Genomic DNA, 12693 nt, shown 5'->3' on the forward strand with positions numbered 1-12693 from the left:
ACTTCATTCCAGAGAAACACGATCGCTTTTACAACACAAGTGTTATGAACGTAGTAAAGCCAACTCTTTGACCCCTAAGTAAATAGAACTCCCTATGTCATGATTGCCATTACAATGTTATTTCGTGAATTTCCACATTTCTAGGGCGTCCTGTGAAACTTCGCCTCCAGTATATCTCCATAACAACACATTGACTACTCGTTAGTAGGGTAACCAGAAACATAATTATACATACACCCGACTAATTAAAAGGTATTATTAAAGATTATAACAATTCAAATAATAATGTTACGGCAATTATAGTTTCGTACATCAACAACCCGAGTCGACATGCATATGGGTATTCGACAACGTTTTGTCATTTCAGATATGTGAAAGTGTATTACACAGCTCGGTATATACACTTCATACAAACCGTGTGAATTTAGAGATAAACGTATACGTGTCGACTGCCATATACACCATGTCCTACTACTCCTTCAGTCTATGAAGATAGAATAGCTACCTCCATGTTCAGATCTAAATGGCCAACTCTTTGCACTCGTCGATAGGGCGACGTGGTCTCGTATATTGCAAACTTTGACGCATACAATAAAACATCTCATTCTTAAACTTTCAGCTCAACACTATCAAATGTTTCTGTTTTAATAATATATTCATACTATACATATATAATGTATAAGCATTGCATAGTGGTTTTAGTGAACCAGAAAGTGAAATTGTAATTCAGAAGTCTTTGGAAAAAAACAACGAACTCTTTTTTTTCGAAACTCTATTTTGAACGCCATTCTATTAAAGTTTTGATATACACATACAAAAATAATTTGCATACAATTTATGCGATAAGCAACTACACTAGTGGCGGGAACTTGAAATTTCACATTCACAGTAATAATGGACTTAAATCATTCAAATTATCTGATGTAGATGTCGACTGATTGTTCATTTCAAGTTCATTGCCTTTCCAACATTTCTCTTGAGTTATCCTCTGTTATTAGTTAACGTTCTGGTGGTGTTGGTGGTGGTGGTGGTGGTGGTGGTGGTGGTGGTGGTGGTGGTGGTAGTAGTAGTAGTAGTAGTAGTAGTAGTAGTAGTAGTAGTAGTAGTAGTAGTAGTAGTAGTAGTAGTAGTAAAGACATCAAAACAGAACGGAATTGGGCCATCTAAATACATTTGAATCCTGAAAAAAAAGAATCAGCCATATTGCATTGAGTGGGACATCACCACCAAAGCAGCGGCGCACACACGATATGAAACAATATAATTTGTACTTGACAGAAAAACGACGCATAGTCAATTAAAACTGCAAGAAAACTACGAAGCAAAGGATATTGACTTGGTTTCGAAAGTCCTTTCACGAGAATAACAGTCTGTTTAGGGACCGGTCAGTTTCTTCGACCGGGGGGGGGGGGGGGGCGGTGGATTGGTAGGGGGGGGTCACCCTGTTTTTTGAAATTGGCAGTAGGGGGGGTCATGCTGTTTTGAAAATTGTGGATAGGGGGGGGGGGTCATTGTGTTTTAGATTGTGATGGAAGAAAAAAATCCTTTCTACAATGGCATATAGCCTTGTCTGAAATGTGGTACATGTCAATATTTGTTCTTGTCCCTGTTTCTTACATGAATTCTTTAACATTACTTATTAGTTCAAACCTAACTATACATATTCATATACATGTACCGGTATTACCTACCTACCACACTAGTTACAGAACATGTCATGTAAAAGATTGGCTGTTTCACAATCAATGCTTCGCTTATATTGCAGTTTGGGGCAAAAGTGAACTTGAAGGTTTTGTAATGGTAATTTTCATAGATAGTTTATAAATGAAGTTAATCTAAATTGTTCTACTCGTCATGCTATTGACACTACAAATCACCACATCTCATCAGATTCCAGTTACTATTATACACTAGGTATGACCACCTAAAGTTCTCTAACATACCGGTGACTTTATTATACATGCAATATTAATGCCCCTATATACTAATGTTACGTGTCCATTTTATGTGATATGAGAAACTCATTTAAAAACGTTTTACGTTAGCTTTTCGAAGCTTGGAAATATTACCTCAAAGGTTACGAATAACCTAAACATTGCCTTTACTCAAGCAAAAAACTCCATATCTGCCAGGGGGAAAACCCCAAGGACTCCCTCACCCTCAGAGGTCACTCATACATTCAACCAACAATCAGATGCACCAACAACTTTTTTACTGTCATAATGGTATTAAACTTTTCTTAAATATTTTCACCCTATTCTAATTTGATATGATATTGTCTTTTCAAGATCTGAAACGTTTTCCAAGATAGTCTAAAATTGCCTTAAACTCCAAACCTCCCCTACCAATGATACTACCTTTATAGATGTGCTGAACTTTACTACATGTATATAATGATGCCATTTAAACTTTTTAAGAACATATTTCAACCCTTAGTGTAAGTTATAAAGAAGTTTCTGATACTTGCTGTCTTGTAAAGCATGGATTAAGTTATTGCTTGAAAGGGTCTGAATAGCCTAAATATTGGCTTTAAGAGTAAAAATCCTCCAGGGTTTCTAGAGGGAGCCCCCTCAGACCCCCCACATGAGGTGGACATATCCCAGTCTCAAGCTCTTCCCCTATTACTGTCAAGATGCTATCAAAGTATATTTCAAAAGTATTTCAACCCTATGTAGTTGCTTCTAACATGTTGGTGTTGTCTTGTAAGGCTTGGAAATTATTGTCTGAAAGGGTCTGAATAGTCTCAAAATTGACTTTTCAAAGTTAAAAACCTCCAGGGCTTCTAGGGGGAGACCCCCTAGGACCCCCCCCCCCCCACACACACACACACATGAGGTGTACACACCCTAGTCTCAAGATCTTCCCCCTACCTCTTACTGTCAAGATCCTATCAAATTATATTTCAAAAATATTTCAACCTTATGTAGTTGCATTTTACATGTTGGTGCTGTCTTGTAAAGCTTGGAAATTATTTTCTGAAAATGTCTGAATAGTCTCAAAATTGACTTTTCAGAGTTAAAAACCTCCTGGGCTTCTAGGGGGAGACCCCCTAGGACCCCCATAAGAGATGTACATATTCCCTTCTCAAGCTTTCCTACCTTTCACAGCCAAGATGCTATTAAACTCCTTTTCGAATATATTTACCCTGTGGAGTCAATAATTATAAATATGATAGTGCTAACCCGGGATCTTATAAAGTAGATGCAAGACAGTCAAGCAGTCCACACTGAGTCACGATAAAAAATACCTGTCATGCGAATATTATATATGGGGGGGGGGGGGTCATCATGTTTTAGAATTAAGTGATAGGGGGGTCAGCCTGTTTTTGGTTTTACAGATAGGGGGGGGGGGGGTCAGTGACTTTTTGTCGGCCCGATTTAAGAATCCACCCCCCCCCCCAGGCTGGAGAAACTGACCGGTCCCTTACATCACGATCCGTGATTTGGATTTGCAGTCTCAGTAACTCACATATCACGATTTAGACAAATTACAAGAATAAATTCTACCTTGCCGACAACATCAGAAAACTTCCATGAGAAGTAGACCATGCATCTCCCGATCCAGCAACAAAGACAGCAAACAAACGACCAATACATGTATCTTATATGAGTAAAGACCATGGCAAGCTGAAACAGTTGCTTAATTATGGCAAACTCTGAGTCACAGCTTGTGAGTTCTTAGTTGCTTAGATTGATTTATTTTAATCTCTCTCTCTCTCTCTCTCTCTCTCTCTCTCTCTCTCTCTCTCTCTCTCTCTCCATTACATATATCATGTAAGTGTATTTTGTGTGCTGCCTCCAACATCAAATGAAATCTCAGCCACAGACCGTGTCACTTTATTAGATTAAAATCCGCTTGTTCAACATCATCGCAGTGTGTCGAAAGTCAGTCCTCTTTACTCAACTCATCGTTGGTGGCAGCACATCTAACAACCATCATACCAACCATTCACTCAACACATGCGTCTTGCGGACAGCAATTTTATTTCATTTTTTTAAAGAGGTTAAAAATATTTCCTATCAGATGAAAGTCATAACAGATAAATACTACCAACGCTATCATACACAAGTAGTACATTTTATATTGTTATTATAATAATGGTTTATTGCTTCTTAAGGCCTCTGACCTATATCGCAAAAAAAAAATTACAGTACTAGTTTACATAATCTCACGGAAGTGTACAGAAAACAAATTAGCAGAATTCCTTTCTTAAAACATCTGCTCTGTATACATGCGCAGCCAGATTTAGAATTACTGGACCTTTGTTTGACGACATAAGTGAATAAAACTTTTCAATAGTAGGATTTATATATGACCATTCTGGTAAGTACTTTTGTCTGAGATTTTGGTACAGGGGACAAACTAGAGTAAAATGGTATTCATCTTCAATATTTGTTGACATACATATTTTACAAGTGCGATCTTCGAGATCAATACCCAAAGCACGGCCCTTTTCCACAGCCAGTTCGAGACCAGAACTTCTAAGGCAAGCCAATGCTCGTCTGAATTTTTTAGTTTCCATTTTTAACATAATATAATCTTCTGACTGGAACAAAAATTTAAAATTTCTATATAAACGTAGTTTGTCCTTAGAACACACATCTGTTCACCAGTCCTGCTTAAAAATATCCACTGTTCTGGTCATGAAGTGGCATAGGAAGATATCAAAGTCACCAATATCAAACCTCTCCAAAACCATATTCAAATAAGACATCTGACCTGTGTTGCCCACGATACCTTGTTATTTCTATCGAGTTCAATAGCAAAATTATAACACTGCTTTGCTACTCTATTTTATTTGGTGGCATTAGTAAGAGTTTATACCAATATGACAAAACTTTTTTGATTGTATGAATAGCAATTGGAAATCTGCCACAGTCCCCCAGTACACATACGTCAGGTGTTGACGACTTTACACCTAAAAACATTTTACAATACTTTAGCTGTACTCTTTCTGCAACCTTGCAATATTGTTATTCCATATATATATATATATATATATATATATATATATATATATATATATATATATATATATATATATATATATATATATATATATATATATATATATCAACATTTGGTTTACTTTTTCCTCATCAGATCATTAGCAATCACACACAGGAGCAGTGATGACGGGTTACGAAAGTGCCACTTGTCCACCCTCATGGATCATAGACAGTCGAGAGGCCCTATGTATGGATATACTCATGTACGAACGAACACAATCTTACAGTATCACTTTCCAAGAGACCAAATATGTTAGTTTTGAAGTTTTGTTACTAGTATGGTGTGACAGTAATAGCCTTCAAATATAAATAACACAAACTTTAAGTTAAAGTTATTAGTTCTTTAACATCCTTGGTACTTTGTAACGAAGGTAACAGTGTGGGTTTCCGATTCTACCTAATTTTCCGCTATCGCCCTTAAGCTTAAACCTTGTCATACAGTTTGGAGAAAATGTCAAATAACTCAAAACAGACATATATAATGACCCAAAATTTAAAAGTTCACTAACGACCTTACGTAATTTGATAGGTATAGCAAACATACATTATTTGACGTAGTCTAAGATTTATGACGTGTCATTGACTTTAGAATCACGATATCAGTTGCATGACTTCACTAAATGCCATCACTTTAAATTACACGTGTAACTTAGACAAATATCCCAGTAATTCACTTTTATGATGCACTTTTAATGAATGCTTAATACTGCAACTACTTACGGCCTGATTAAACGAGAGACGCGTCGTTGACTTGAGAATCTAATGATCAATCGCTAGATGCGAACATAAACGACGAGTCTCTGGGACGTACCTATGGGAATTGGTTTAGTTTACATTCTTATCGATATTTGCTAGCTTCACAAGGGCTCTGTCACAGTGAGTAGTTGTAATTATTGAAAGTACATTACGTAACTCATAGCTATAATTACTTTGTACAAACTTTTGCAAAAATAATGACAATTCAGTGAAGTTGGGGGACTGCGCCATCAACCATAGAGTGAACAAGAGTGATCACATGACAGGTTGCAGTCAAAATTAAGTCGTCAGCTTCTCAACAGCGCCCTCTATCATGAGTTAACAAGCGTGACAGTGTGCAGTCAAAAGCCCTCAGCTTATCAAATGATGTGTGTATTAGTACTAGTGATACATTTAGAAGTTGTAAATTGAAAGTAAATTCTGAAATAAGTAACATCATAAAGAAATATCATTCCTTATCTCACGTAGTAATTGTAATACCCACAACATTTTCCAATCATCCAACTGGTTTTGGCTGACTAAACAATACGGCAGAAAAGATTGACACTTGGCATAGTTTTCTGAAACTCTTCGATATTAAGTAATGTTCCCAGGGTTTCATTATCCAGAACAGGACACCAAAGAACACGTGAATCTGAAACAAATAACAGAAAATCGTGTATCAGTACCCAAACGACAGATCCCTCTCCCCCGAAAATGTTGTATTCGTGTACTAAGACTTGTAAATATCTTATTTGTATGAAGATTTTGGAGTGGCAAGTATAAAAGAAATGTTTACATCTACGTATACAAATGTGTAATCTATTTTTCATTTACTTACTGGGTATTCATGAGTAATGGCATTTGCCATGCCAACATATGGCAACTTTAAGATAACGTTACCAATAACGTCTTTGTTTCCAAACCATCTATATTCAAGTTGTTTGCTTCCTTGCGGTTGATACTGTATTTCTACGAAGAAGTCTCCTGTCGACATTGTACTGTAAAATAAAGAATAAAAATCAGACAAACAGGCGGGCGGACGGACAGACAGACGCACGTACCACACACACACTCATTCACACACACACACACACACACACACACACACACACACACACACACACACACACACACACACACAAACACACACACACACACAAGCGCGCACGTACGCACACGCACATACATACATACATACATACATACATACATACATACATACATACATACATACATACATACATACATACATACATACATACATACATACATACATTCATACATACATACATACATACATACATACATACATACATACATACATACATACATACATACATAGAAAAATAAATGCATAAGGAACTAATAAACCAGTCCGTATATATAGCTGTTAAATCCGACGTTTCGAATAAATATTCTTTTTCAAAGGAAAAATAGGCGAGACAGAGAAATGCCAGGTGAAAACCCAAACATTTCTACATACATACATACATACATACATACATACATACATACATACATACATACATACATACATACATACATACACACATGTACATACATACAGACAGACAGACAGACAGACAGACAGACAGACAGACAGACAGACAGACAGACAGACAGACAGACAGACAGACAGACACACACACACACACACACACATACATACATACATACATACATACATACATACATACATACATACATACACATATACACGCACACATACATACATACATACATACATACATACATACATACATACATACATACACATATACACGCACACATACATACATACATACATACATACATACATACATACAGACAGACAGACATACATACATACATACATACATACATACATACATACATACATACATACATACATACATACACACATGTACATACATACATACATACATACATACATACATACAGACAGACAGACAGACAGACAGACAGACAGACAGACAGACAGACAGACAGACAGACACACACACACACACACACACACACACACATACATACATACATACATACATACATACATACATACATACATACATACATACATACATACATACATACATACATACATACATACATACATTATGATGACATACAATTTTATGAACTCACTGAATTTGCGTTACTTGTTGGACGTAGCGAGACAGTCCCATATGTTGGTCATTTACCACAACAATATCACCTATGTTTAAGGAATCCGATGTCACCTTGCTGAGAATCAATAAATCTCCCTGGTCAACCACGGAATGTTCCCTTCTGTGTTGGAATAGAAATGTTATTTGAAATTTTAAAAAAAAACGCATTTCATTGGGTAATTGAGTTTACCTAATGTATGTAATCACCACATGTTGGCGGGATGTTCCATTTTGACGTTTCAGATTTCAGTTCATAAAATTACTAAATATGGGGTGGCAGCCCAAGTTAGAGTCATTGCTGCAAACACCTAATCTTTGCTTTGAGGACGATAATTTGCTATACCAATAACAGCCAAGTCTTGGGCAAGAAACTACTCTACCAAAACTAATACCAACTCTATGTGCTATTGGCAAATATATTTATATACACATATATATATATATATATATATATATATATATATATATATATATATATATATATATATATATATATATATATATATATATATATATAATATTATGATTTCCAGTCTGTACCACGCCCCCACACGACCAATCTGATTGGTGGAACTCTGCACCTAAAAGCACCAAAGTGATTCCTTTCAAGTGAGGTTCCACTTCAAACTTGCTGCGTCGATTCACCATGTATGCGCCTCTATACGACTTCTAAAATGGTATAGTTAGTAACGTAAAATCAAAGAAGCGTTTTGCCATAGGGGTAAATTAGTTTTCAACAATTGACATAAAGTTAGAAATGCAATTCCAACCATTGATACTTCAAGATTATTATTATCTAGCCAAGCTATAATACACTTTACCTGGATTCTGTGCTATATTGTATTCATAATAAATGTATGTGATATAGGAATGTTTGTTTGTTGAGAGAAGTTTCAAAACTTACTACCAAACTAGAGAGACTATAGAGTTTCAATTAACGTCACGTGTTTCATGTCTCACACTAGGTTTCTTGTTACATTTTACGTAAAGCAAAGTCATGTAGACACTATGACACATTTTATCTCACTATGAACACAAATCAACATCACTGTCAGATAAAACAAGGTCGATTCAAGCATAACATTGTGTGTGTGTGCGCTCTTTAATTACTGTATTTTCTTAGTATAATTCGTAGCAAAAAACGTGTGTGGGATTTAAAAAAAACAAAAAAAACATTGATTGAAACTTTATAGTTACTGTCTTTCTGGTTTGTGTAGTAAGAATATTTTCCATAATTATAATTATACAAATTTGTGTTCTGGATGATACTGAAGCTGACCAAAACATGAACTTTACATTCGATTTTGATATAATGAACTTTGGTATTTGCTGAAGATAAACTATGGCTGACATTTGATAAATTATCCACTAAATTGTCTATAATTACCTATTATTTTAGATCGTTTATATCTATCAATTCACTCGCGGTGAACCTAAATTATAAGTTATATTGAATGTTGTGGTCAAGAAGCTTATCGAAGTCAATTAGTGTACAACATTTCAATCGGACTGACAATTCACAGACACAGACACAGACACAGACACAGACACAGACACAGACACAGACAGACACAGAAACATACATGACACACATACATACATACATACATACATACATACATACATACATACATACATACATACATACATACATACAGACAGACAGACAGACAGACAGACAGACAGACAGACAGACAGACAGACAGACAGACAGACAGACAGACATACATACAGACAGACAGACAGACAGACAGACAGAGACAGACAGACAGACAGACACAAGCACGCGCGCACGCACACACACATTTCATCATGCATATATATATATACATATATATATATATATATATATATATATATATATATATATATATATATATATATATATATATATATATATATATATATATATATATATATATATATATATATATATATATATATATATATATATTTCAGTTCATTTGTGTTTAAACACGTACCTTGGTCCAACCACAAAGCAAGCATGGTTTACAACTTGCCATACAAATAATATCATGAAGAAATCAATGATCTAGGGGAAAAAGAGAAAAATAAAGCTTTTTAAAACCTGTAGTTTACATCTACCAATTTCTAAGATCTTCGATGAGTTTTTTTCAGGACCCATGAATAATAAAATCACGTAAACACGATAGACTTATTAGGGTATTCCAGTCATTTTAGAGGCGCTATACGCTATACAGATTATTACATGAACACCTATATTAATAGATAAGACGCTCGGCAGACGCGATTTCTTTGAATTTTTGAAAGCAATTTGAGAATGAGAAAACGTATTAAGCGTGAAATAGCTAGGTGCATACCTTTATATAAGCAGCAAGATGTACTATATTAGGTAAACGACCGCTCCTGAGGACTGATTTGGTTGAAATTAGGAGCAAAATATTTCGTGGCCCCTTTCAGACCATCAGAATTTTCGCCGCCCCCCCCCCCAGTTTTCTCTCCAGCCCCTACTATAAATTCTGATTGGAGCCTTAGTTTTGCATGCATGACCCACCTTGTAAGTTTTAGCAAATCTAGCACTTAGACTTTTCGATGGCAAATAGAGGTGCCTGGTGAACGGGGAAGTACCTTGGATCGTGTTGGTCGTCACGTGACATATTTTGACTAATCACAGTTGTACGCGTGTACCAGATGAGTCATGCAATCGAGGGGCCTACCAAACGCATACGGGAAAGTCCCCCAAGATATTATTAATGTCCACTTTACTTGTGTACATTAGAATCGAAAAACACAAGGGTGTTCATTTTAAAGATATGAGGTATAAGTATACACGTCTGTCACCCGTAGGAATAAAAGGTTTGTCATTTTTTGCCGAGAATGCTTTCATTCAGGCCCTAACGTTTTAACGACAACCCACTCTGATTTGTTCGTTGTCTTACGTTGCATGATACGATCTAAATCTGTAAGAAATGTACCAGAATAAAAACGTAATGCTACTAGTTCGCTTTCAATGCTTCAATTAGTCTTTAAAAAGCTGTCACGTTCCTAGGTTTATGTCTACTCTCAACGATCTTTTCTTTTTGTTAAATTTCCATTTTCTGTTTCACTTTTAGCGTACCCAATTCCTGGAACAAGTGTTATAGCAAGTTAATTTCTGAGTATTACATACACATTGGCTCTGTGTGTATAATACAGTTGTGGTTGTGTTGTGACGCATTTGTTAGTAATACTAGACGGACTGGAACGTTCCGTTACAATAGACTTTTATAGTGGAAAAATGTCCTACGACCGAACGTTTTGAATGCGGGGAGATGGGAGGGGTGATGGTAGTCCATTGTCCAGGAACTGGAAGAAAACTCTACACCAGTGGTTATTTTAACTTATCACTATTTTCATTATACTCATAAAAACCGTGCGTGACAAAAATAACGATAGCCCCTACTCGACGGTCTATTTTATGACTGATAAAGTTGTACTGCGAAAATCCACATCGACTTTATAGTTGATCGCTCAATAAAAACCCCATGGTTGCAAACTATTGTGACCAGCTCCATTTCTAGACAACGTGTGATGAAGATACAAACTTACCATTTTGTCGAATTGAAAACCAAAACCGTGGCAAAATTTAGTCTTGAGCTTTACACTTGAATCCCAAATCTGCAGCTTTAGCTGTTGTAGGAACGTCTCAGAGATGAGTTGTTTGTTTGGGGTTGAGTGCCAATAGCGAGAGTCGTTGCGCATCAAATCGTTTACACTAAAGACTATTGTGCAACACCCCCACGGTTTATATACATTGTAAGTATAGGGAATCTCCCCGTGTCGCATACTTCTAAAAATAAGTTCACGCGCATGCTCAATTTGATTGCACTGCGTCTACTGAAATCATTCCTAGCTCTTTACAATGGCGTGCTTTTATGATAAACGAAAATAACCATGGATACAATATAACAATACTATTGTATACAGTACTATAATAGTAATATAATATAATAACTACGGATACAGTATCAATAATATAATACAATAACTATGGATACAATATCAATAATATAATATAATAAATATGGGTGTAATATGATGATAATATAAGGGAGTGTACAGTTTTAACTTCCAGGGGGGCCGGAGGATTTTCAGGGGGCCACCAATTTTTCTCAAGAAAAATTAGGGGGGCTAAACAAAAATGTCACTATTTGTTAGGGGGGGGCACAAAAAAAACCTAAACCTGAATGTCAGGATGGACAAGTGCCAGATATATATATATGAAATAAAATATAGGCAAAACCCAACACTTGACTGTGCACAATGTCCTACAGAAGTAGCATTTAACATGGATTGATGATAAAACAGTGCACAAACCTATTAAATCACAATATTTGTATTCAGTGAAACAAAAATTGACCGGCGACTCTGCCACTTCTCAAGGTAACTTTCCCATGAAATTGTGTAGGACTTGTTTCATCACAATCACTGTCTGAGATATCAGCCGTGCTTGAAGTTTCAGAGTTATCAGAAAAACAATAATCACTGTCTATAACACTTATTATAGCATTTTCACTTTCAGAGTCACTACTATTTGTATCACTGATGTCTGTAGTTGTAGTTTGAAGTTCATTTGCAGTCACTTTTCTTGACCTAAATTCAGGTGTTCCAAGGTGTTTTCCATTTGCACTGCAATTAAAAATGTGTTATTTATGAAGTGTTTAAATTAATAATAAATGATTGTGTGACCAACCACTGCAAATTAATCCTAAAATTTGAATATGTTCACATGGAAAAAAGTTTCCTCATGGTGCAATTTT

General features: G+C 35.8%; 1 protein-coding gene across 1 annotated transcript; it reads right to left on the reverse strand.

Moving 5' to 3' along the window:
* Window positions 1-5066: 5066 nt before the first annotated feature.
* Window positions 5067-11683, reverse strand: LOC144436525 (uncharacterized). Its single transcript, XM_078125332.1, has 5 exons — window positions 11483-11683; window positions 9895-9965; window positions 7890-8033; window positions 6586-6745; window positions 5067-6399 (listed from the first exon to the last, which is right to left on the reverse strand). Exons 1-5 carry the CDS (start codon window positions 11633-11635, stop codon window positions 6262-6264), a joined length of 666 nt encoding a protein of 221 aa, XP_077981458.1. The 5' UTR covers window positions 11636-11683; the 3' UTR covers window positions 5067-6261.
* Between the last annotated feature and the right edge of the window lie 1010 nt (window positions 11684-12693).

The sequence above is a fragment of the Glandiceps talaboti genome, chromosome 6 (genome assembly GCF_964340395.1).
Source record: "Glandiceps talaboti chromosome 6, keGlaTala1.1, whole genome shotgun sequence".
Classification (NCBI taxonomy): Eukaryota; Metazoa; Hemichordata; class Enteropneusta; family Spengelidae; genus Glandiceps; species Glandiceps talaboti.

What these genes read in the sequence shown, in the direction of transcription:
- LOC144436525 (XM_078125332.1), bottom strand. Translation starts at nt 11,635, where the DNA reads ATGCGCAACGACTCTCGCTATTGGCACTCAACCCCAAACAAACAACTC. An exon ending in GTTTTCAATTCGACAAAATG is followed by an intron (nt 9,966 to 11,482) that starts GTAAGTTTGTAT and finishes TTTTTCCCCTAG; the next exon opens with ATCATTGATTTCTTCATGAT. An exon ending in CAACAAGTAACGCAAATTCA is followed by an intron (nt 6,746 to 7,889) that starts GTGAGTTCATAA and finishes TTTATTTTACAG; the next exon opens with TACAATGTCGACAGGAGACT.